This window comes from Podarcis tiliguerta (genome assembly GCF_965153285.1).
Source record: "Podarcis tiliguerta genome assembly, chromosome: 11".
Taxonomy (NCBI): domain Eukaryota; kingdom Metazoa; phylum Chordata; class Lepidosauria; order Squamata; family Lacertidae; genus Podarcis; species Podarcis tiliguerta.
Genome location: NC_139544.1, coordinates 30,421,660 through 30,449,002, shown reverse-complemented (window position 1 = coordinate 30,449,002; position 27,343 = coordinate 30,421,660). Strand labels below are relative to the sequence as shown.

Sequence of the window (27,343 nt, the reverse complement as noted above, 5' to 3'; positions counted from 1 at the left end):
AAGCCTCAAGAGGCAGCCATCAGAACAGAAATGGCGGGTGGAGAAGAGGTCCTTCACTTTCCCCCTGTGGGACATGTTTCTGCTTGATAACCACAGTTGCTTTCCTCCATATTGGGGTGATTGTGGAATGAAGGTTTGGAAATAGCACAACTTGGCTATTCTTTTTGCATGGTCATGGAACTGTGGGATGCCTGAAACTGACACAGCAATTGATTGGGACTTAAGGACATCTTGTCTGCTCACGACAAAGGCAGTGCAAAACATGACTGCTCTTGAGCGGAACAGTCCACTCCTCTTACTCACTAAGAGTTGCTGGGTCAGACACGCTCATCACTTTCTGGTTGCAACACGAGACTAAGTAAAGATCCCAACTCAAATGCAATACTGTTCACTGCAGATGGATCACCCATTCTGCTTTGAGTTACCATAATGATGCATGACCAAGACTGTCATCCTATACCCGTTTACCTGGGAGTAATCTCCACTGAAGACTGTGCTGCAAGTGATGTAAATGCATATATAAATCAGGCCTCGGGTTCCATCAACTCATCTTTGCAATGAGCTTTAGAACTGGTGTGCTGCTGTTCCTGTCCTCCATTATTTTTGTCTAAGCTGGAAGAGATATTCCACACTTGCATACCCAATCACATTTCTGAGGTAGCGTAACCTTCCTTGGGTTTAAAAGACAGTTACGCTTGGGATAGCAGCTCCCCTTTTAGGTAACTCCGTACTGGATTTTTATATTTACTTCCACTTCACTTTGAAGCATGGGAGTCTGAAGGAATTTTTCCAGGGTGGCGGTGGCAATGGAAAAGCATATGAAATGCAGTGCAGGCTAGTTTCTCACAAAAAAAGAGAACAGTGCCTGTTCATTTTGCCTCCTATCTCAGGTCCTAAAAACTTAATCTTTTAAAAATACCCCAAAAAGCTGAGGATCAGGATATTATGGTTCTTCAGGGGTGGGGAGCTGCCTCCTTTGCCTCCTCCCGCCATGGATGTCTATGCTTTGAAGGATGCTACCCTAAACTTCCTTTCTTTGTTTCCTCCAGGTTGCAAATGAGAGCAAATCTGATGAGGATGCCAATTTTGATGAATTTATGGAATGAAGGCCAAGCTGAGCCAGATCATGTTGTGATCAATATTTGCAGAAAGCCACAAGTTACGCAAGACATAAATAAAGTAAGAAGAGGGCCTCAAATGTGTAGATCAGTAGGATGGAGCTGATCAGTATATACAATGGATCAGAAAACTGATGGCAGATGGATTAGAATTATATGGGCTGCTATAGGAAGGGGGGGAAATCTAATCTTTTGCAGATTAGCCTTCAACAGCTGACTGATTCTGTAAAATGTATGCAGATTAAAAGAAAAACCAAAAGGAGAAAAAAATAGTTACTTAAATGTGCAACTGCACAAATATAATTCCCCCACTATTAAGATAACAAAAAACTTCTGCTATTACCATAATTATTATATATATTAGAAAGCTATACACAAGCATGTTAATTTCACAGATTTTTTTTAAAAGATTCTTAATATTTTATATAATTAGAAATACACATTTCAAAAACAAAACTTCTGCAAAGAGAAAACAGTTATCTTGGTTAGCAAAGCATGGAGTTCTTCATGGCTTAGGGTAGTGCTTTCTATACAAAAACAAAAAGTCCCCTTTTGTTTCTTTCAGGGATGTTTAAAATATTGGCGAAGCTATGAAGGGGAAAAAACACATTTTGGCTTAGTAGACTACAAAAAGCCACAATGCTTTGCGAACTCTGTCTTACTTTTTAATATGAAAATAAGGAAAATGTAATTTACATATTTTTATATTTTTATTTAATAAGTGATGCAGACCCAGAATTTTAAAAATTAAATAGGTTAGCCCTCAAACTAATTTTTTTTTTTACAAGTATGGTCCTCTTTTAAATGCCATACTCCAATAATACGCCAACATATTTGTGTGCATTTCAGATATATTAGGTGACCATCCTTTTTCTTTTTTTACTTGGTCACCCAATTTCTGGGTCTCCCAAAACGTCTGTACATTTTCTATATGTTGCATAACAGCTGCTTTCTCTCTCAGTAAAGATCTGCCACCGTTGGGCAAAAAATCGTTTCCTTTTTTTCTCTTTTTTTCCACCTATTTACATGTAAATAACGTTGAACCTGCAACATGACACTATCTATTGTAACATACATTTTGCAAAGGAGCACAACAGTGAAAAGAAGTTAACCTTAAAACCTATTTTGTACAAGTGTTCTGTTGTACAACTCAAGTGCGAAGCTTATCTCAGCATTGCTGTTTATCTTTAATATGGTATCACTGAGGCAATTTAAAAGTACTTTTACAAAACAGAGTACCTGACTTTTCCCCCCCGCCCCCACACGCACAGCACATATAATGCATATCGACCCCCGCCCGCCCACCCTCTTCCCCATTAAGGTATAGCACACGCACACGCACACACACACTGCAAGGAAAAAAAAAACCCCTAATAGCTAATAATGTTATCATGTTGCCCATCCTTCAGACAGCCTCATGCGTTTGACAGAGGGGCTTTCCCTTTCGTCCGGCGAAGGTCTGGTGAGTCCAATGGGAGAGTGGAATTCATTCCGGTGATCCTCTCTATCGCTTCCGTCATACGAACTACTGCAACTGCTCAAGCTGTCAACAGGGGATCTTCCCGCCTCGTGACGCGTGTGCTGTGGGTATCTCGAAGGTGTGGTGGTACGGTCTCTAGGAGGAGAAACAGGTTCTGACTTGATGTTGAGGCTTTGAGTAGAAGGCAGGGAGAGATTTGCATTCTGAGATAAATGAGTGCTAGTGCAAGCTCTGTAGGAGGAAAGGAAACCCAGTTACAGACTGAGGAGGCAGAGCCCCCCGGAAATGCACACGTAACACAAAACAACAGCTCAAAGACTCGAGGCCGAGACTGGGGCATGCCAGGAAGTGAGGAGGGCAAGGGGTGATATTATTTACAGAGACAGAAGTGGCCCCATTGCAGGGGTGGAGCAATAACCCTACTCCCTGGCAGCGGTGGGGAGGTCAAGGCTGTGTGGGCTCGCTTGTGGGAATGTGGGACTGGTGTCACTGGTGCGCCCGCACAGCTCTAGCCTCCCTGAAGCCCTTCTCAGGAAGTGGCGGCAGGGCTGCTGCCAGGAAGCTAGTGTTGTAGCTCTGCCCTGCCGGGTGGTTTGACCTCATGAACGCCTCGTTGCCTGTCGGAACTGCAAATCACTGTGGCCGTTTTGGGAAGAGGTTCGAGCCAGGATGCGGCAAATTAAGAAAGGTCAAAACTCAGACCACACTTTCCAGGAACAGCGAGAGGGATCCACACTCTGTACTCTCTAGTGCACTCAAAAGATTAACCTGGATGTGGGAGGGGGAGATTTAAATCCTTGCTCAAGAAAGCTCTCGGAAAATTCTCTGGTGGTTCAGATGTAATGCTAAACTATGGTCTAATGTTTACATGAATGAACACCGGTGAGCCTTGGACTCATGGGCTCTTTCCCGCCTCTTCTCCTCCAGCTTGTTGTATTTCAATAAATCATAGTTTAAAGTAATCAGAACTTGGCGTAGAGGTGAGGCAGAAGCATGCAAGCCCAGGCCTTGTTCATAAACGATGGTTTAGCATTACTTTTAAACTGGGTTATTATCTTGGGTTTTTCCAACATTTTAAAAGTAATTTCCCCCTTTCTATGATGACAGCCCTATCCCAAGTCCTGCTTCAGAAGCTCAATAACCATACAAATGGAAAGGGGGTGGGGTGGGCTATGGAGGGAAAGGTTTGCTATCTTTAAACAAAATTAAAAATACAGCAGATGTAGACTATAAGTGGTGGAAAGAGGATCTGTGTGCTCAGTGAAAAATGGTGCCTAGGAAAATAACATCTACATCTCTCTATGCCTATATCCATATAGCTACTTTAAAAAATGTGTGTGTGTGTGTGTATGTGTGTGCGTATACTGATGAACGCACGTACACACACGCACCCTTCCCCCACAAAAAAGCTGTAAAACTACTGTGTTCCAGTGGTGTCACGGGCAACAGCCAACATGCTCCACAACAGAAATTACATCTGTGGAATTACTCTTTGCCTGCCTCTTCAGAGGAGGGATCAGGCTGTTCTGATTTCAGCTTGAAGTGCACTGAAAACCAGTATGACAAAACCAATTTGATGAGACTTTGCTATGGGATGGGGCTGTGTGTGTGTGTGTGTGTGTGTGTGTGTGGAGAAACGTATGTCGATACTGCTGTCAGCAATGGCACTATTCTGTCACACCCACTGCTCTACTTCTGAATAAAACCTCAAACCTGACAAACCTTATAGAAGTGTCGTGAGAGTAAATGAAAGATAAGAATTCAAAAGCACTCGTTTCAATTAAAGAGACTCGTTCAGGTTGGCAGTTGCAGAATGCGCAGGGCCACCCCGAGAGCTGTTTGCTCTTTGAATATCTCCCGGAGCAGGTGCATGAGTTCAATGGGAAGTATAAATTAAATGTTGACGGTAGGAAACAGTCTGATACGATAGCTGTGTGAAATGTCTAAATTAAACTGAGATTTAATGCCTGCACTACGGAGTTTCTTGCATCTAAAGGCGAAGACTGTTCAAATGCCCTCCAACATGTTCAAGGAACCTGTGAGATGGGGGAGCAGGACCACATCTTTAAGCCACAACCCCAACAATGTTGACTATGCCCCTCCGCACTTAATCACACATGCCCCTCCCCTTTCCCAGTAACCCTGAATGCAGTTGGCTAGAGCACAGTTAGTGGGTGCTATACCATTCTGCCCCTTAAAGGTTCAGTGGTTGTTGTAAGTGTTTATCTGAACAGCTCTGGAGACACCAACCATTTACGCTGGCCAATTACGAGTGAAATCACGCTCCAGAACCATGCATCAAACTGAACTTTCAGCTTGCTCCTACTTAAATTTGATGTGGGCTTGATGTGCTTTGCACATGGTGGCCCTGTGTCAACCTTTCTGAGCATAGATTTGGTTGCTCCTTTGAAGTGAAGTGAAAAGTTATCTGCAGGGGAGACTCCACTTGCGCATGAATATTTGCACCCGGCTCTGGCAGTCTTAGTGGGACACCCTCCCGAGCCAAGAACTGGAGGATTGTAGCCAATATCTATCAAAATTTCTGCAAAAACGCAAAAATAATGCTTTATCTCATGTGAACACATTTGTACTTGGAATGATGTGGCGGTGCTTTTCTCACTAATTGTCACAATGTTTAATAATGAATGGCTATTGTTAGGCAACAAAGAGAGAACCGAACGCTGCATGGGTAATTGCTTTCATCTGCCCAGCATTCAGCAGATTTTTGTCAAAATTGGTGCCGTTATCTTCCCAAACAGAAAGGACAAGTGTGTTGGCCCTACAGTTGCGATTGTGTGAGGAGCAAACGGAAGTGCAGCATTTCCTCTGATAGGCATTGTTTGGGGCTCCTGAAGCCAATAAACTCAGGATGCAACCCCACGTACACTCTCTTGTGAGTTTGCCCAATAAGTTTTCCCCACAAGCTCGGTGGGGCTTGCTTCTGAGTAAACATGCACAGGACTGGGCCACAATGCCGTTAAAGTACTGTGCCATTAGGGAAAGAAAATCGGTCAAATGAGCCATTGAAAATTTAAAGACATTTCTTGATGCTGTAAAATAGCTTTGTATAAAACATTTTCAAATCTGTAAAAGTTTTAAAACACCAGAATGATCCACTTACAATACACATTGGTGTAATAGAGAAAAGTGCAGGATGCACTTGTTATTTTCAGAATTTCTTATTTACTCACAGACTCAAGTAACTCTTTTTTATTCCAGTGTCTGCTGTTTCTTATCCCCATCAGATTAGAATGTTATGCTGGACAGGGTAGGTTTAATAAAGGTTACATTTGCAACTACAAATTTGTATTGTTTCAAGAAACTCTTTTTCCCCAGTGTAATTCACTTTCCCCCCATAGTATTTCTGTTGTTACTCTACTTAGTATGGACAGGCTTCTTGGTTGCCCCTCTTTCTCCCCAAATTTATACGAGGGTGCATTATACTGCATTTATGAAAAGCACTGCTTATTTTTAGAACAAAGGCATTAATGCATTCTGAAATCTATTGAATAATCTCTGCTCCATAAGTACCTAATATTATTCAGTGGTTTTGGTTTCTGTTGATTTCCAAATTATTTTTCTTAGTAATTGACTGTTTCTAATATGTTTAAACCAGTTTATATACCAGCTTGGAGATTGTGCCAAGCCCAAAAGCTTAATATTCAGTTTCACTAACCTTTCTTCTGGCTTGGAAAAAAAAAAGCTCTTTCAATTCAGGGGTGTCTTGTGGGGTCATTGAAAGTGTGGTTAAAGGTTGCCCCTAAAGTGCTGGTTTCTGTCAAAGTTAGAATGATGAATAAAGAACAATTTTTCCAGGTAAAATTAGGGCAGTTATTTTATTACTTCATTGGAAATTGAGGCTAGCGCATGGCATTTCTTTGAAGGCTTGCAGATGGTTTAGCATTTAATTATTACCTTGCTTCCTCAAACAGACAGGCTTGTTGCTACATCTTATGGTGAGCTACTGAAAGCAATTTGTTCATTGATATTACTGCTACTTGGCACAGGCTTTTTCAATTCTTACATCAAGCCTGTCCCATTCATGGTATGTAGAAGTTCAGATCATAAGAAAAGTCAGCTTTTTTGCTCTTTTTCATTTTGTATTCTGCATTTTTTGTTCTATTACAGTTGTGCAAATTTAGTAGTTTGTTGAAAGTTTCAAAGGTTTGCAACAGGCTTCATTCCTTTCAAGAAAGAGCTCTCTTGCAATAGCCACTAGAGGGCAGGAACGGATGCCCTTTAACTGGGAAAGAAAACTGAGCTTTGCTTGCAGGCCTTTAGGTTGTGTTCCTAGAACGGAATTCCAAATAAGTGAAATGTGCTTGTGCGAGGATGGCCAGATAAACATAAGGGTCAACGTGAGGTCACTCGGCAACACATCAGGCAAAGATACACAGCAAACTGGTAGAGCAAAGTGTTAAAAAGTTCGAGTGGTGCTAAAGCTTTAGTTAAAAAAAGTAGAGGAGAGATATATTAGAATTCTAATTAGTGAAACAACCTTTGTGTTAATAGACTGGAGAGGGGCTGGGGTGGGGGTGTAAGGTTGCATTTGAACTGCCTTACCTGCATTCAGGTTTTGGATATTTAAAATATGACTTTTAAGCACAGTTGAAATCAGGGGCAGATTAACAATTTGGAAACTGACTTATACTGTACCAGAGTGCAGGCATAACTCTTAATCTCAGGTTCATGGGTTCGAGCCCCATGTTGGTTGAAAGATTCCTTCACTGCAGGAGATTGAACTAGATACAATTCTGCGATTCTTTGCGCATTTCTCCCAGGGCTGTCTACCCTGCCTAGCAGTGGCTTCACAGAATCTTAAGCACAGATCTTTATTATCTGCAACTTAATCCCTTTTTAACTGGGGAGGCTGGGGACTGAACCTGGAACCTTCTGCATGCAATGTCCGCCCCACCCCCCGTTCTCCAACTCTAGATCCTTACCCTCTGCAAACAGAAAATGATAGAAACTGCTTGACCTGAAAAGCATCTGAGTATTAACAACATGCCTCCTGCATAAAGGATTCCTGTCCATCGCTACAGTGGCGCAATGACAGGCTACTTCTGGACATGGGTTGTTATTGCTGCTCTGAGCCAAGGGAAGAGAGGGAGGGAAGGGGGAAAAAATCCCTCCTTAACAAAGCAGCCCAATCTCAGGTGGAGCCAACACTTCCACACCACGGCAGTTCAGCTGGAAGAGACTATGGGGCAAGCAAACTCAGTCAGAAGTGGGCAGGGAGTCTGGACACATTGAACTGCACACACCCCAGGAGTTCAGTGTGACCAAATGACAGACATCCTGCATATCTGCATGATGTATCCATCACTGATATGTTGCGGGCTGGCCAGTTTATTATTACATGTTAAACTTGGCTTTTCAAAGGAAAGGGGCGTTCTCAGTAGCTTGCAAGCAGCAGAACAACTTTTATTCACAGAAGCAGGAATATGCAAAGCGGATGGTGCCAGGACTCCCAGGCTTCATTTAAAGACCAGAAGTGACTTGGAACTATTGTCTGCCAGGATGGGAAGGAGAAGGGGCAAGATGGCAGAGAGGTGGGTGTCGATTTATTCTATTTATTGGATTGGCCACACCAACCTCCCTGCAGCCTCACCTCTCTCCCTTCCAGGAGGCAACAGTGACTCACCTGCTGGGAAGCTAGCATCCCGGCTCTGTCTGTGAGCCACTTCTGACAAGGACAAGGCATATTCTGCCTCTCTGACAAGGCTGTGGCCTCCATCTCCTCTGCATGCTACATCCTCCAGAGTCAGCATTTGCATAGGAGAATATAGATCATGTTCTCTGATGCTTCTTGGTCAGTACCAAGTTGGGTGAGCCCTTGTTGTTAATTCACCCCGGACGGGACTGTGCTGCTATATATCAACTCAAGAGACAGGGGTCTGCCCTGGGGGAACAGCCATTCTTGTTTCACTCGGACCACCACAATGCAATATTCAGGAGCGCACAGCGCTTGCTGATGTAGTGACTTACCCCAGCTGACTGAGGGCAGATGGTGGCATGTTATGTAGGTGTTGTTGCTGCCAGCCGGTTACTGAGCCCAGGTGGAGAGCGCTGGCAGTGTTAAAGCCAGAGAGCGATGACAAATCTGCACTGCTGAGTGAGTATTCTAGGTGCAAGAACAGAAAACATGCCATTATTTAAAAGTCATGGGAAAACCTGATATACACTTACAGACCTAAGCATTTGCTCTTTCTGTTGATAAGCCATTGTGCCTTCAGTACTCCTGGGGTATCAAGCTGTATCCACTGCCCCAGCAAAAGCTTAAATTCGGGTTGTTATCTTGGGAAACAAATGCTAACTGAATCAGATTCTCTGTATTCCTGGAGGACAATTTTTAAGTTTTGTGCATACATTTGTTACCATCAAACACAAATGTATGTTGAAACAGGAGCCAGCAATCCATTCACTCCAGAGTCATCTTATTGAGTATGGCCTGAAGTGAACAGGGCTTACTGAGGATCACTGGGAACTACAAAGTGAGAATAACGTTGGCATCCAAGCTCACAGGCCAGTAACCTCTGAGGGACCTCCTGTGAACTTTGTATGTGCAAGTCTTCAGGTGCAGAAAGGAACAAGGCTGCACAATGTCAGCTCTTGCAGTCTGAAGACTGGGGTGAATCCTAGGAGCCCGGCCTTCAGTTTGGCCAGATCAGCAAAATGCTTCTGTACTTAAGGGTCCAGCGTTTGGAGATCCTGTGCTGAAGAGTGTTCCTTCCAGGTGAGGATTTGGACACATCTAACCACAGCCCAGCCTGGCCCTGACAGACTCTGCAAACAGATGGGTCCAATTTAAAAGGTGAGATGCGCTGCTACCACTTTTCGACCACACCTTTCTGCTGCACAAATGGATGCAGTGTGGGAGTACAAAAGAGGTACGGCATCAATTGGACAGATGCACACATCAGAAATAGTACTGAATACTTGACGACCTCAAGAACTGGGTAAATTGTACCTGATGCCTGGTGGTGAACACCAGTTTTAAGCTTCTACGAAAGCTGTAGAGCAAATACTGAAAATCCAAGTTGCTCACTTAACGTAATTTTTTATTGTGATGCACAATAAAAAATACATCTCTATTCCTATGATTCAGTAGACAATTTATTTATTCCTGCATTTTCTGCCAGAATGGCACTCAGAGACGTAGTGCACAAGAAGACATTTCAGTAGTACTGAGTAGTATTGTCAATATCTGGCTCCCCCCCCCCCATCTACATTGCTTGCATCTTATGTGGAAACTTACCGGTACCATATGTTGTTGAAATGGCTGATGGGTATCCTCCCATCCCTTGCCCTGGCAAAGTAGGAGTTGCCACGGAAACCACTGGGGTAGCCAATGACTGAGCAGACTGAGAGTTATTTATCCTCTGATTCTTTTAAAGTAAGTAAAATAAACATATTAATGGCAGGGTGCAAAACAGTCGAAATGAGCTATATTTAGGTGTCAGATTTGTTCATACGATATACAACTGTACACAAGATTTCACAAAATTAATCATTTATCGTTTGGCTTTTATGAACTCTGCCAATCCTTATGATTTACAATCTTTCAAGAGACCACTTGTCTCCATAGTAACCCATTACATCAGAATCTCCTAGGTAACCAAACTAGTAACATATAAGATTCGCCCCCACCCCACCCTGACACACTAGTAAGCCAACAGGCTATGATGATAACTAATTATATGTAACTTGCATTGTTTAGGTTTTTTAAAAACCTGGTTGCAAAATATTATTAAAATGACGGTATTTCATCACAAGTCAGCCATACTTTAAACAGGTAGCTATATATGATAGCTTTGTCACAATGTAGAAGAGCACTGAATGGACACTTGATTGAAAGCAATGCAGTGCAGATAGACTGCACATGTACATGGATGCACACCTAAGTCACACCCACAGTTCCTGGCCCAGCAAGTGGCATGTGTACAGAAGCACGCTTACACACACAGATCTCTTTCAGAGTGTTGTATGTTGCAAATAAGCAAGCCACTGTATATGAAAGCGTAAACCTGCATGTTCACTTTCCACCAGCAGATGGTGCTGTGACCACTTCATTTTCATCAATAGCAAAAGTTACTTGAAGGATATTCAAACTATTTTTTGGTGTTTTGTTTTTTTTAAGGATAAGATGTTTCTTATATTTTCTTGGTGTTGGCTATTAACATGCAAAAATTCAGCCTGGGATACTTAAATGTACAGAGCATTCAATGTGAATATATGAAAGTTGGGGAAATCGGAAGATGAAATCCCTAGAACAGCAATATTCTTTCTAAAAAGGAAGAGGATTCAGAATCACTCTCAACTCTTGAATTATAGGAATATGACAGAAAGTAACATGGCATTAAAAAAAAAAAATCTGATAAAACTTTTCATGGTAAAGAAGCTTTCCTACTATCTCAGTGAGGGCTGGCAAACAAACTGTCTTTGCATTACTAAAACAAGGATCATTCTCACTTACCAAAAGCAGATCAACATCCTCAGACTGATAGCATAAGAAAGGAGGATGAATAATTAGCAAAAGCAGATATTCTAAAGTGTGCCACTTTGCTATTCTATAAGGCATAGATCTATTTCAAAGCATAGCCGGGGTGACCCTCTCTTTCTCTCTTAAACTGCTTACTCCAGAGTAATCTCGCCATGCAGTAATAACCTGAGCTGCTCTCAGTAAATGATTTGAAGCTCACAGGGCCTGTCTCTGCTGAATAAAGCCTTGCATTTAGTACCTCCAGACATTTACCTCAAAGGTGAAGACTAGCTTTCACCCCAACCAAGTCTTTGTCTTGTTAATCCAGCCCCAGTGGCTGCAAAGTACTTGGTTTTCAGAGACCCCACCAAGAAGAGAACCCCTTGAAAACATTCCTTGGGAAAAATCATTTGATGGAGATGCCGTGTCACTGCCTAAGTCGTCTGAAGAGCATGAGAGATTGTACTTATATCATTGCTTCCAGAAGGGAGTGCTGCATTTAGGGAGTTTTACCTTGAGTGCCAAATTTAATTCATAATGCATCATGCTAAGAGCGAAGATAGAACTGTTTATATTGCTTGCCATTTTACATGAAGAAAACAAATATTCTCTGCGTCACTTACATGTGCCACCTTGATCTTATTTATTTATTTTGGGGCGGGGAATGCGGTGTGAAAGCCACACATTTTCCACCTTTAAAAACAATGGGGGTTGCAGGGCGGTATGTTTTCCTTTTAAATGGTAGATTTCGGGTAAAAGATTTACATCCCACTATGCTAATTTGTAGGGAATTAAAAGACACTAGCATGTCTCATGCACTTTTGATGGCTTGACAGTATCCTAGCTCTATTTAACATAATCTGACAACACCAAATTAATAATGCCCCCCCCCCTTAAAAAACCAATAATAACAGAAAGGACTTTTCTGTGAAGAATAATTGCTGTTTCCGATTATTGAAAAATGTGACCAGGGTTCCAGAGTGGAAGATTTAAAGCTTCACTTTTCAAAAAAAAATCACTTCTTGATGCCGTTCAGTGAAATAAAGAATCAACTACTGCTCTTCTGCAAATCTTTGGGAAGAAGCTTAGAAATTCTTATTGAGATATTAACAGAGGAAACCATGAAACAGAAGGAAGGTGGAAGTTGCTGTCCAAAATATATAGGTCCTGTGCCTTTTTTCTGCAGGGGTATGCATACCCCTAAACATTTTGTGAATCTAAGTTTGGACACACTCAGGGGCAGTATTGCAATATGAGTAGGAAAATGTGAGGGCCCCTAAACATTTTTTTAAAGAAAAAAAGCATTGTATGGGTGCTATGAAAAATCATGACAGATACAGGTGCCTAGTGAAGGTGTAGCAGGTGAGCAGAAAAGGGTTGCAAAGACTGATGACAGAAATGCACTCTCCCAGGGTGAGACCAGAATGCACATTTTCCCACAGGGAGGTACAAAAAAGGCCTTCGTATGAGCCCTAGGGATTGGGGTAGGAGGAAGGCGTCCTAGGGAATGTAGAAAGAGACTTTGTGGCAGGGGAGGCTCCCATCCACACTAACCTACATGTCCAAGGCTGGGAGCTATAGTCCAACAACATCTGGAGGGCCACAGGTTGCCCACCCTTGCTTGTCCTGAAAACTGGGATTGCAAATCGGGATTGAATGCTGTTTGGCAACACTGTGTTGCTGCATATTTCCTGGGTGTAATGACCAGCACAGGAGCCCCCCTTAGAAGTTGCATCTCTCTCAGATGTTTGGACGGTGGTGGCCCAGGAGAGGACCAGCCCCTAAGTTGTGGAATTCCCTCTCCATAAAGGTGTATCTGGCTTCCTCGCTGTACAGCTTTTGGTCTGTGACACATGAGATGCATGTTTTCAGGGCCCACCCAATTCCAGTGACTGTGATCTATTCTAGTCCACCCTGGGACCTGCTGGTGAAGGGTGGGTATTAGATATAACAACAACAGGAAGAGGAAGTTGTTAAAAGGGAAGAGCTGTAGCTCCGTCATAGCTTGCAAGGAGAAGATTCCAGCTTCAATTCCTGGTCTGACCCTGCCTGCAACCCCAGAGAACTGCTGCCAGGCAGACTTGACAAAACTGAGCTACGTGGACCAATGTTCTGACTCGGTACAAGACAATTTTCTGTGTTCCTCCTACTTAACAGCTCAGAGCATGCAAGGGGATATACCCATTTTCCAGGCTTGTTCGTGTAGTATCAGACCATGGTTTGATGTTACATCTTGTGTTTTAAGGTTTATTAAGCCTGTTAGTGGAAAACATACCACACTGCAACCCCCATTGATTTTAAAGGTGGAGAATGTGTGGATTTCACACCGCATCTGTATCTTCGCTTTCTTGAACAGCCGCCCCAGCGGTATCAAATACACTAAGAGAATTTTGGGCTTGATCAAAAGGCTAAGGCTGTCAAGCAGCTCTTTGAGGGAGAGCCATGGGCTTTCTATCTACCACTGCTCATGGTGAGGCAGGCTTCCTCAATCCAAGCAAAGTGGTAAAACAAAAAGTAGCAAAAAGTAGGTAAGAAAAAGACTTGAAGAAAATAAATACATTAAAATCGAAAGGAAGAAGGGAGGGAGGGAGGGAGGGAGAGAGAGAGAGAGAGAGAGAGAGAGAGAGAGAGAGAGAGAGGGAGGGAAGGGACCTACTCAGAAGACAACAAAATTTATTTGAAACTACTACTAAGGCCCTCTGCTATCCAGAATCCCATCAAACAGCCCCATCAAACTTTATGTACAGGGACTATGATTTCTTATATGTTCTGAGAAGTAATAATTAATTTGATTCAGAAACAATGTAACTCTTAAGTTTGATTCAGGCTTTTTACATTAGATTAGATACATTTTAATTAAATCTGACTTTTAAGTCTTTGTTTTGTTTCAGTTTGCTTGAGCAACTCCCTTTTTAAGCAAGGAAGCCTTACAACAGATAAATCAGACAAGCCCTTGTGTTCGATCCCCCATGGCCTTAGTGCTGTCTGGGAAATTTCTATCTTGAAGGGGAAGGATGAAAATGTGTTACCACAGATGGCATCGTGTTCTTGCTGCCTGGTGGAATCAGCACTCGGAGATCTGGTTTACGGTTGTTCATTCCCAAGTTCATGGGAGGAGGAGACTTTGCTTGCATATTCTTGTTCAAGTTGCCAGGTGAGACCAGCAGACCTGGTGAGTTTCGGGGGTTGCCATACCCGTTCCCTGTGGAATTTTGAAGAGAGAGAGAGAGAGAAAGAAAATGATAAGGAGGGATGCGGACTGAAAAACGCTTCCACGGTACGTAGGCTGACACTCGAATTCAGTTAACACTAACATGCCCCCAGAAATATTGCAATCTCCTGTAACGTGTATATTCAGATTATTTCAGTGGTCCTGGAAGAAGAGACTGTGACATGGGGTGGTTGCAGATTTCCCATCCCATTCCGAGCAGCACAATGTGGAATATAGTCGGATATTTGTCACTGTACACAATCCACCAGAATGTTCTCTTGCACCACCTTCCTTTTAAGAAACGAGAGCCCCACCATCTCCTGGCAATGATCATGCACAGGTCCCGTTTATCTCAGTGAGGCATGCATGAAAGAACACCCTGGCGGATTGTGTCCCATGTTAATTTTTGGGAGTAGGAGGAGAGGGGAACATTTGGGTTTCCCATCTCAAAACCAGAGCTATGCAAAAACACCTGAAATACAAGAGTACATATCACATGGAGGACACCAACGGCACATGCATGATAAGAAGTGTCCGATAACGGAAACACTGTGCTCTTCTATGAAATTGTGGCCTAGGTACCAAGTGGAGCAGTGGACTTGAAACGATTATTCTTTCTAAACATTCCCTAGTTCAATAATACACTGACAGAAAAGGCAGGCGGTCCTATGTCACCATTATGCTGTGAATCAACCATACAAATAGAATCAGAAGATTTGCTAAGCCACTGAAACACATAGTAGCCAAGAGTGATCAGCTGCCAAATATATTCTGTTAACACATGGGAGCTGCAACGAAAGGCTGTACAGTAGTGTGGTGTTGTTGCCCCGACAGCCATGACCTTTCCCAAGTTCCACGTCCTGCATGGGACAGTCAGCATATGGTGGGGTCAGTCCTTATACAAATGTTTTTGGGGATTCCCTTAGGTTCTCCCCAAGTTTATTTTTCTTCTTCTATGAGTTTTGGAACCCCTGAATTCTATCTCTTGCCCTTCAATGGTTCCACTTTAGCTACAAAAGGATCAGCACCTATTAGCGCTGATAATCCTGATAATTAGTAAATAGGATTATATACTATTCTCTTTTTAACCATATGCAGTCCAGAGCAGTTCCCTTATTCTGCACCCCAACTCTCCCCCTCTCTACAGCCTGAGGACATGACTACATGGGCCCCTGGCCTGATCCAGCCGTCTCTTCATATATCATTTTTGCTGCTTCAAATTAGGCAGCAAAATGCCAGTCCTTACTTTTGCCCAGTGTAAGGAGGCCAAAAGTCAAATTCATCAGTTAAATTTCTATCCCATCCAAAAGGGCAGAAAACAACAGAACATATTTTTTTTTAATCAAATGCAAATACTTTAAAATAGCAATGGCATCCTGCGTAGGGAAAAGACACCACGGGTTCTTCAATGAGAAGCTGGGGAAATATCTGTGTAGCCTTCAGCCTGGATACCCCTCTAGGAGCTCAAACGTCTATATCACAGCCCTGCCACAGCCTTGTACTTGGGAAGCGTTTCTTACCACTTGACCAGGAAGCCATAAAACTCATTCTGTAACTCTCAGAGCCTAAGCTACCACACAGGACTGATGCAAAAGTGAGCATGAGGGGCGGGGGAAGACTGGGATATGCCCAAGCGCATGGCTGTGACCTCTCAGAAGGAGGCAGTTAGGAGTATATATACGCAATTAATAACAATGCACATTATCCAACTAACTTGCTCTGTTGTCAGTGCAAGGATTTATGTCCATGTAACTGAACTTCCCTCCTCCCCCTCGCCCAAATCTGCTCTGGAGGGTGGGGAGAAAACCCAGAAGAAATATGAGGAGGGCATGGAGTGCATTTTGTTGTGTTTGGGGTGTGGGTGTGTTTCCACTGCGCAAGTGTAAATCCTTGCACCGATGGAACAAGTTAGTTGGATACCACCCAATATCCCAGGTTTCTATTTCCCATTTCTCTCTGTAACTATATAGACAGCTAAGACAGACAGATGGACAAAAAATGTGGAGGGGATTAAAAATAAAAGCCAAAACTTTTTTTAAAGGGTCCTAACAGGTATCCTGGTGACCTTGGGAAGAATTTGGGTTGCCCGAGGCAACCAGGTGATTGGATTATGCGCGCTTGTCATATAGTATCGAACACTGAACTGAATACAACCGAGTGTGCATTACTTAGAAGAAAGACGCCAACCTCAGACAATATTGCAGGGAGAGTGGGGGTGGGGAACAGAGGCAGAAAGAACAAAAGAAAAGCCTTCTTGGATCAGGCTGTTTTCATGGACAAATACAAGAGGATTCTGCCTGACTCACTCCTCCCCCCCCCCCCCCTTCAGGTTTTTTTTTTGTTTTGAAACAAAGGAAAGTGCAGCAAGGCTATAATTTCCATGGTGGGGGGTGAAAGGCGGATGGGGGGGGGGGAAGAAAGAGCAAAAAACAACTGGAGGAGGACTAGGAAAATTCTCCAATGCTTCTCCGTCTTGCCTCTCTCCCTTCCTCCACCTTCAGAGCTCGATCCTGAACGCTGTGTGATTTTGAAAATACCCCTCTATCTCATCTCTGCTGTCTTTTGCTTTTAAGGCTTTTACATCCTGACATTCAAGCATCTCCGTATTGTGCTAATTTGGTGCTTTCAGAAGCAGCCCCTTCTCTTTCTGCAACGGCAATAATAACAATGATAACGGCTGGCACGGCACTGCAATTAGCACCTTCTCCCAAGCGCCCAAAAGCTGGATCCACCTTCTCGCCCATGAACGCCACTCAGGGAAAAGGAGACGCCTACTAAAAAGAAGAGGAAGAAAGCCCCAAAACATATTTACTCCGGGACTGGCTTCCCAACTCTCCTCCTTGGGGCTTATGCTCACATTTCATTTACTCTCCCTCCCTCCCTCCCTTCTTCTCCCCCAGCGACTTCTGTGCCAAAAGCCACCTGCTGTGCGGTTGCCTAGATAGCCGGAAGCCTCAAATCTAAGGGCACATTTTCAAGGCCACCAAAAGAGTTACCCTTCAATCACCCTGTGTTTCAGAGAACTCCAGTGGCACATGGAATCCTGAAACCCTGATAGAATTATTTGAAACATACAAGTCTGAGATGGTGCTTAATAGCAGGGAATCGACAGTGTGCGCTGAAGAAAGTCTCTCAAACTCTCTCGCACGAAACACAGACACAGAGAGCTGCTAGGCAAATACAATGAAAATAGGCTTGCTTCACATTTGCCAAGATTAAGGTAGTTAAGACTAAGGCAGAGGTGGCCCTCCAGATGTGGCTGGACTGCAACTCTGGTCACCCTGGGCATTGGCTACACTGGCTGGGGATCATGTGAATTAGAGTTCAACAACACCCACAGGTTAGCCACCCCTATTTAAAATCTAAATCACATTTCAACATAGGAAGACTTCTTTAAAAAGGCATCAAATTGCATGGTAAATCAGTGCTTTTAAACCTAACCAGGCAAATAATCTGTGTCCAACAACACTGAAGGAAAACTGTACCACAAATATTCAGGAAATTCTTAAAACTACAAAGTTAGGGCCAATGTTTCTGGAAGTTCTGCCCTTGTACAACGTATACTGTACATAAGCATAAAAAATTATCTTGGCATTTCATTTCCATGTAGCATGCAGAGGAAAGCTTCCTGGTGCAATCCTAACCATGTCTACTTAGTAGTAAGTCTTGCTGAGTTCAATGGGGCTTACTCTCAGGTAAGTGGGGCCAGGTTTGCAACCTTAATTTCCATTATTATTTATATACTTTAATGTATTCTGCTAGTTCAGATTTCTGATTGGCATTACCGGTGACGCAAAGTAATGTAAAAAGTAAAGGTAGGAGTTCACTGTAAAGAAATGCAGGAATGCTTTGCAAACAAACCAGTTCCTTTAAAACAAACCACATTTTTTGAAATGGGATTCAAATAATTATCCAAATCTACAATTATTTTTGGGAACTTTTTTTTTAAAGGAAAGAACTAAAGGCATATTTACAGAATTCAGGAAAGTACTATAAAGAAGACATGAAGTAAGGCTTGGTTTGATAACGATATACATAAAGAGGCTATTTTGTTCTGGAAAAATATGTGGGCCATGCCATATAATGCGACATGACTAGCAGTTGTTCAGAGTGTGAATGTGGCATTCTCGCATGTGTGCAATTAAACACACGTTGCACTTAATGTAATTTTAAAAATATAACAAATATGTATATGTGGCTGTCTTTTATACTACAAGAGTCTGATTTTTTTTCCTGCTTGTTATTTTAAGGAAGGGAAATGGAGTGGGGTGCAGGGGGGGGATTCTTTTCTACAAATGATTTACTTCAAATCAAAGCAATTTATTTAATACAAAAACTCAACACCAGGAATGCTTTCCTATCATTTAGAGACGGTGCCACTTAGAAACACCAATCACGCAACTCTTTATGTATTTACCTACTAATGTAAAATATTTTGAAACGTGATGACATTTCCTGCATTTGTATTTTTAGAACATCAAATTATTTTAAAGAGCGACTGCAATCTTCTCCTTACCAGCGGATTTCTGCTGTTCTTGGCACATTGTGCCAGCTAGCAATTTGGAGCCATATAATGACTGTTTCTCCTTCCAGCCACCAAATTGTTATGCTTTTGGCAGAATATGGGTCCCGGAATGTAAGGCTGTGGACTCTAAACCAATGATATACAAACCCGTCATTTGGAAATCAGTGATGAATACATGCATGTGGCCTGCAGCTAAGGAGAGCCTGCATTTAATCTGGATGCTTAAACCGCATCCTCCTCTGTACGCTGAAAGCTTTGGCCTCTACTGAGGCAGCTTTAGTCAAATGCACTGGAGAAGAAGAAGGTCTTGGTTAAATTCAGATGCAAAACAACTCAAGGGAAAACCCAGCAGCAACAAAATTGGAGCAGCCCTTCTAATATAGAGATCAAACCCTTCCTTTAGCCTGTACTTTAAAATTACACTTTGCCTGGACGGTTATCAATTTAAATGTGACTGTGTGCAGAATGGTACGTTCCACAAGCCACTAGAAAGCGCAAAAATTATATGCCCTGTACGAATGGATTTCCTGATTATAAATTAGGAGAAAATGAAGACCAGATGAGATCTCGGCTGAGTTTGCGTTGCGTTTTCATTCGATTAAAAAGCTGTACATTTGCTGAAACAGAATACACACACACACACACACACACTCAACATTTATGGGTATCACTTGCACTCAATAATGACAACAAAAACAGAGGAAGCACAAGTTTCCAAAGGGCATGTGTCAGGAGGTGTAAATTTATAGTCTTCCTCAGCCAAGGTGCTTTAAGTGCAAACTACTCCTTTCCCTAGACCCTTACAAGAACTTGCTTTTGGCTTTATTGACTTTATTGAGCAAATTGTGTTTACAGATAGTTTATTTCTTGCTGAGTGTAGCGCTGCAGCAAATAACCACTTTCTCCCGGAATGCCCTGGGAGCCCTTTGTACGAACCAAAGTCACTGCAGCGGGAGAAAAGAAATGGAATGTTGTCTAACACCTCCTCCTTCTTTTTTGGTCACTGCTTCTGCTCTCCTCATTTCAGGGGAAACAGTCAGAGCTTTGAAAAGGACATTTTGTTAAATAAATGTGCAGAGTGAACTTTGTTGACAGGATACCACCGCTCCCCATTTGTACAGAGATGCCTAACTTGATTTAAAAAAAATCCAAAAAAATGTAATTTCTTTAAAAAGCTTCCCTACTACCCTGAGTGAAACAATATAGATAATGAATGGATCTATATTGAGATACATTATCTATAATGAGCAGGGTTCAAATCACCCCTCATCCCCCTTCATCAGCCATAAAGCTCACTGATTGGCCTTTGGCCAATCACCATCTCTTAGCCTAACCTACCTTACAGGGTTGTTGTGACGAGAAAATGGGGAGAAGGAAAACAATCTACACCACCTTCAGATCTTTGGAAGATATAGGTTGTATATAAAGGTAATAAATAAATAAAATAAATGTGATGTATTTAGGAAGGCTTTCGGCTGGGGGGGGCAGGAGTAGGGAAGCTTTTTCAGGCAACCAGTGGCAGGCGTGGCCAGAGCAAAAAAGTGGGTGGGGCAACAGGTATGACTCTTGTCACAGTACATGTGACTCTACTGTCATTCAAGCAATTCAGACATCTAGACACACATAGATCTCTCTGTTTAGGCCACTAGCCACAATAGCTGTTTTTCAAACCTATTGTCGGAGGCACTCTGCCTCTGAAAACTAGTTGCAGCAAACTGCAGGTGGGCAGAGTTGCGCTCATTTCTAGCTTGCAGACTCCCCACAGGCATCTGGTCGGCCACTGCTGGGCCAGGTGGCCTCATTCAACAAGCTGTTCTTCTGCTCAGGCAAGTAAGCAGCATTACTGTACTTCAAGGACAACTTCCAGCCTTGCAAAAGCACTCAGGGAAGGGGTGCAGCAGGGCTGAGAAGAAGAGGTCTAGGGAGAGTCCTGGAGGCCAGATAGAGAGGGCCCAGAGCTAATATGAAAGGAACTCTCAGCATCCTTGGAAATTGACTGAAGGGAGGTTGGGCAGGAGAAGGGGTATTTACATTTTATATGGAAACTGCCTCCCCATCCCATTGCATGGAGACAGAGAATTCTTCCCCCCTAAGGTACACAGGTGAGTAGGGAGATGAGCTACATTGGCTTCCAGGTCGCACTGGGCCATTGCAGAGGATTTGCTGTTGGGGGAAAGTAGCCCCTATGCATACCACGTTGAATTCCCTGGATGACCAGACAGGATAGAAATCTTAGAAGGTTTTTGGTTTTTTTAACTAAGTTGCATCAAAAAAATAAACATACTTATAATTAATAATGTGTTACTTGCAAAATCAAAAAGGAAAGCCAGAAAACCATGCAACTTCTGAGTCTACAATCCAGCTTCATTGCCACCCACCCCATTCCCCAAGAAGCTAATTGAAGCTTTCTACTCACATGTTACATCTGTTAAGCATTTCATAGTACATTACCTTGGCTAAGTGCAAATAGCAAAGGAAACCCAAGTGGAAACAAGGAGAGAGAAAATCTTTAGAAGTAACTTTTGATTCCCACACCGTTTTTCTTTTCCTTTTTTTACTAACAGCGTCAGTTCTTATGTTGCTGAAACGCACACAAGAAGGAAGCACTTGCAGGCTTGGGGAAACCCCAAGGCTGTCAGATTACAAAAAAAAAAGTTTCTTAGAAGAACCAACCAACCTACAGGTAGGGGGAAACCCCCAAAGCAGCTAAATGGGGGCTGAGCATGCTCAGTGGGCTTGGAATGGTGGCTGGCTGTTGGAGGCAGGAGTGGAATATCAGAGAGGGCTGGTGGTGGATGGAATGGAGTGACTGGAAACCTGAACAGGGGAACTTCACAATGAAATGTTTTGTTGCAGGTCCCATTTTTTTTTTAAAAATCATTGCACAAATTGCTTTTCTATACGGTTTACCTGTGGGCCAGGAGTTCAAAAAAGGGAACATTTAGCATCAATGGCCTGCATCTTCTTAATTCAGTATAGCCCCTGTTTAAGCGCTGCTTGTTTGACTGCCTCTCAAAGCCCTATCAGGAGCTGCCAGGAACCTGGGCTATCTTGCATGCAAGAGAGTTGCTCTACCAGTGAACTAAAGCTTTTCCATGTATGGGCAAGAGCCAATGAAACGAATGAATTCTGGTGATAACATTCAGTGCAACCAGCACTTCCAAACTACACTGTCTCTCACTGCCTGTTAGCTCATGCACAGTACTGTATGCAGTTTCTCTTTATATAGATGCACCCATCTGCACTGCCAACTGGGGAATAAGAGGGGCTGCCACAGTCAACCCAGTGCTGTACTACACAGAGACTGAGAAGACAGAACAGATTTTTGCAGGGAAGGAAACATTTGAAGGCAAAGTAATATTTTTGCCATGCATAAAGTGCAGAATCAGGATCCTGGAGGTTTTTTTTTTTGTGAGGACTGGATGTTGCAGTCAATACTACTATCAGCTTTGCAATCATAGGCTATGAAATTTATGCTTTATAGTTTCTTAATGGTATCTGATTGTGGGGGGGATGGCAAATATATTGCTGTAATGCAGGAAAACATGTGTTTCCTATATTCTCTGCTACTAATTGCATTGATTTATTTGTTTCCACTTCAGCAAAACTGTTTTGTACTATACCTATCACATTATCTTGTTTACCTAGGAGCTCCCCGCCCCACGGCCAGTCAACTCAGCAATAGCATTTTAATTAATTAAACAAGCCACTTAGAAGTATTACATGCTGATGTCCACATCTGACTCTTCTTTTTTTTTAATGGCCATAGCCTTAAAAGGCTTAAAACATCAAGGTCAACTGATTGAATGCTGCAGTCCTACAGTAAGGGATTGTAGTTTTACCGCATGGTTAGGCTTTACGGTTAAGTGTAAGCTCACTTGGGAGGTTCTGACACTTCCAATTAGGTGCTTCCAAAAGGAAGGCATGACATGGCTCACATTACTCTGTGCAGCTTATGCAAGACCCACAATTCCCTGCATCTGCTATATGGGCAGGTAAGAAGCTCTGTTTATATGGAAGCCATTTGTGGGGGTTGGGTAGGATGGTCAAATCAGCCAATTTTGGTTTCTCTAAGTTTCTCATCCGTCCACTATTCAGTTCTCCACATTTCTTCATCAGTTTGCATCTTTTTTTTTAAAGGAAGTCATTGTGAACATTCATCAGCATTCTTAACACATGTATTTTGTCTATAATAACTGTTTTTTTTCCAAAGCAGTTTCTCCTAACATGATGCAATTTTGCATGTTAGGGTGTTTTTTTTTACTAACATATGCATTTTCCATTCAGACTTTTACTCCACTATCGGCATTTTTGTACAAGTTACTTGGCTGGAGAACTGCTTTGCAAAATTCAGAGAAGTGCAAAAGATTGCTGCATTTTTGGTTCATGCATCGTTTCAGAAAAGTGCAAATCAGGTAAACTTGCCTTGAAATGTGAACAGAATCAAATATCTCCTCCATCCAAAGGACTGTGTGAATGATATGAGTCTTGAGTATGCATGCTTTAAGAATCCTTACTAGATGTGGAAGACTCAGGTTTGTAGCACTGGATACTGAATGTGTGGGCGCAGAAGCAGAGGTTTGCCACAGTGACAGGTGCTCTCTGTTCAGTGCTCGCCTTGCTTTTTAGAGCCCTTGCCATTCCTATAAACTGGAGTCCTTTACAGAAATGAGGCACAGAGGAGGACCACACCTGCTGAGCCTGCCCTTGACATTTGGTGCAGCATCTGAAAAGGGGAGCTGATGTGTGATGGGAAACTTTGCACAGCTGGGGTTCCTGATCATGTGGAGAGCCTGCTGGAATACTGTTCTGTGCACAGATGTCAGAAGATGGATGGGGCACACAGCAGTCTGATTCTCCCTTCCACAGTGGTACCTCTAGTTACGAACTTAATTTGTTCCAGAGGTCCGTTCTTAACCTGAAACTGTTCTTAACTAGAGGCGTACTTTCACTAATGGGGTCTCTTGCTGCCGCTGCACCGCCGGCACACGATTTCTGTTCTCATCCTGGGGCAAAGTTCTCAACTCGAGGTAACTCTTCCAGGTTAGTGGAGTTTGTAACCTGAAGCGTTTGTAACCTGAGGCGTTTGTAACTCAAGGTACCACTGTACCCTAAACACACACACACTTAAAAAACTTTACCAAACACATCATATCTCAAGGATGTTTAGAACCACAGGGGGAAACTGTAACATATATATATATATATATACACACACACACACACACACACACACACACACACACAAAATCAAAACTAACAGAATCAAAAAGGGTTGATGCAAATAAAAGCCCACATCCGTAAGAATATTAACACATCATTGCAAAACAACAAATCAGGGAGTGCGTAAAAGGATTTTTCAGGTCTTCGGCGTGGTGGGGATTCAACATCTCACTCTTCCAAACACTCCATCCTCACAAGTATGGAACAATTCCTGCCTATCCTGGGGTTTCTCCTGACCCTCCCAGAGCCAATTTCAAGGGTGTGTGGAGAGCATGCAGGGCATGAACAGTGGGGGAAGCCCCATTGTGAAAGTGAAGTTATTGAGAAGGGTTTTTGCTGATAGGGCTGGTTAGGGGGAACCCCACCCATAACTTCCAATGTTTAGAAGTGGTATAAAATATTTTCCCCCAGATTAGAAAGAATAGACAAAGGATACTTTTAAAAAAAGGATACTAAAAAACAGGGGTACTAAAAAAAAAATAGCATACTAAAAATATATGTGAACTTCTCCTTTGTTGATAAGCATACCTCTCTTTGTTATTATTGTTGGTGTTTATTCGGGAATTGCCACTTTTGCCTCTGGCTATTCTCACCATTGGCATGAGGCCCCTAGAAGAAATTCTACAAAGAGTCCCCAGCCTCTTCTTTAAAGCATTACATGTGAAATAGAAATAAATAAATAAATAAATAAATAAATAAATAAATAACACTGCCATTACTTTCCAAGTTCAAAAGGTTGCAGAGACCACAAGCATAACAATCAAGAGTTGGGAAGGAATCAATCCACGGTGAGATTTTGCTGCTGCTTCTCAAACTTCCCACACTTTCATTAGCAGCAGAATCCAACAACAGTTGCCAAGTGCGGACGGCCTGTCCTGGGATGGGCTTGAGTCCAGCAAAGCAATTATGCAGGTGATGAATCCATATCTGATCTGCTCCGTGGGCCCCCACCCTCAACAGATGCAAGAAAGCAAATTACATTAACTCTCCCTCTCTCTCTCTAGTGTGGGACGGGGTGGTGGTGGTAGCTTAACTTTCCTAGAGTGTTAAATCAAACAAGAAAAAAGAAGAAAAAAAGCTAATTTGACCAAACACCTTCCTGGAAAATACAACATCCCCTTTGGGGAAGCATCAAGGGGAATGCATTGCAATTCTGTAGATTATTGCCTTGCACTTATCCCCATTTGACTACCTGAAAGCTTTTTCTTCTTCTTCTTTCTATAGAGGGCTATTCATTTACCTCTATCTGTGGCTGGAAATCAATTGCCTCTCTCAGATATTTGTTTTCTGAGCTGCTGTCCCAGACCAAAATTAACATCAAATAGAGCATGGCCATAAAGTGTGAACATTGTGTTTCCCCCTTCTTCAAGGTTAGAGCTGTTGCTATACTGTGTGGTTGGTCTCACGAAGCAAGACACCGAAGGTACTTTGCCATGGCTTTAAGTGGTCCTATAACCCAACAAAATCTTTGAATCTTTGGCCCACCAAATGTTGCTGAACTACAACTCCCAGCAGTCCCAGCAAGCTTGGCTCTGGCAAAATAATCACAGTTTGGAGGCAACCCTGGTCAAACAGAAATGAAAAGTAAAGAGCCCCTCCATAATCATGTTGTGTGTTTTTTTGGTGTGTGTGTGTGTGTGTGTGTGTGTAATCTGCAACATGTCATTGGCACAATAATAGTGCATAACAGTGGCATCTTGGTTTACAAACTTAATCTGTTCCGGAAGTCCGTTCTTAAACCAAAGCGTTCTTAAACCAAGGTGTGTTTTCCCATATCAGTGGGGGACTCAATTTACAAACGGAACACACTCAACAGGAAGCGGAACATGTTCGTATTCCAAGGCAAAGTTCACAAACCAAAACACCTACTTCCAGGTTTGCAGCGTTCTTAATCCAAGTTGTTCATAAACTAAGCTGTTCTTAAACCAAGGTAGTAGTGGATTTTTTACTGGAACATCCACACATCATTCTGCTTTATTAGTTGTTCTGTGATGCTTCCCCAATGTTACTGCATTGTTGCTATCTGGAGAGGCAATTCTGTGCTACAGTGAAACAAAAATAGCCCCCCTCCCTCAATAGGCAGCATTAAAAGTTACAGGATTTCAGCAGCAAGCTCTGGGACATGCATGTATTGCATAGAAAGTAGTATGCTCATCCTGAAACTTTTGCTGGTACAAACAATACTTAAAGTGGGATCATGTACTTTATATCCACCCCAATACCATAACGAACACAAATCATTATGGATGCACAATTAAAAAAGGACACCTGGATGGGCCCAAAGTGTGGTTCTTCTCAATTTCTTTCTATTTACTTTACTCAAAGTCAAAGCTTCCGCAACTATCAAGAGGCTAATCCACTTGCAAAGCATGTGGACATCAAGCAGCCAGTGATTCAAAGAGAATTCATGTGAAAAGTTAAAGGGAAAGGATTGTTTTAACTCAATAGTTCCAGGAGCAAAATCTGGACTTCTTGTTCCAAGGAGTTAAATGCATGGCTTGCTTTTCATTCTGGAGCAAACACACAGCTGCAGCCAAGTATCCAGAAGGCATCAACTATCTCTTTCAATACTCAAGGGTATGCATGAAATCCAGATGTTTGCTGATTTGCAATGCTTCCTTGTACTCTCCCTCTCTGAATAAAAGGACAGATTGCTGTGTGCAGAGAGAAAACACGCCACAATCATCTTGGCACCAGCACGTGGAGAGGACAGACTTCAGCAACTCAAAAGTTTTTTATTTAACTGTGGGTTCCCAATAAGAATAAACTTAATTGCTTGTTATTTAAGGAAAAAAGTCAATCATCCTTAAAAAAAAAAAAATTCACATTGAAAAGACTAGCAGCTTCTATGACTCATTTAATCGGAGGGATTCTCAGAGTTGGTGCAATGATTTTACTCTTTCAATCCATCATTGTACCAAGGTAAATATTGAGACATTGTAAATTAGAGAGAAGGTAAGACTGAGAACACTTTTTAAAAGAGAATGATATTAAGGCAAACAATGCTGAAAGAGATGGCAAAGGCCACATTTTCCCGAAGCAGAAACTATCAATGCTCCCTGCAGGCTGTTTTTGCTGGAACCTTCAATTATACTTGGAAAGTTACTGGCAGCCAACACAGACTCTGGCACACTGATATAAAACTGGTCCTCACAGAAATGGACATCCTTGAAAGTAGTGAGGCTTCACCATCATCTGCAGGCTCCAGTAGGAACCCCCAATACTGGTACATTACAACTGGTAGACATATAAAGCCAGGAAAGATGGTTGCCTCATCTGAGGGACAAGCTAAGCTTCATCATCA

At 42.5% G+C, this 27,343-nt stretch overlaps 1 protein-coding gene across 27 annotated transcripts in view; it reads right to left on the bottom strand.

Moving 5' to 3' along the window:
• Positions 1 to 1,031: 1,031 nt before the first annotated feature.
• MEF2C (myocyte enhancer factor 2C) overlaps positions 1,032 to 27,343 on the bottom strand; it is a 170,394-nt gene continuing 144,082 nt past the window's right edge. For 12 of the 27 annotated variants that reach the window (XM_083404118.1, XM_083404137.1, XM_083404119.1 and 9 more), the window contains 5 exons: positions 14,110 to 14,282; positions 11,075 to 11,098; positions 9,857 to 9,986; positions 8,587 to 8,722; positions 1,032 to 2,829 (listed from right to left, as the gene is read on the bottom strand). In XM_083404118.1, the coding sequence (XP_083260244.1) occupies positions 2,508 to 2,829; positions 8,587 to 8,722; positions 9,857 to 9,986; positions 11,075 to 11,098; positions 14,110 to 14,282 (785 nt within the window). In that variant the 3' untranslated portion in view covers positions 1,032 to 2,507. The remainder of the gene's footprint in view (positions 2,830 to 8,586; positions 8,723 to 9,856; positions 9,987 to 11,074; positions 11,099 to 14,109; positions 14,283 to 27,343) is intronic. The other 15 variants (XM_083404121.1, XM_083404126.1, XM_083404122.1 and 12 more) reach the window with 3 other exon arrangements.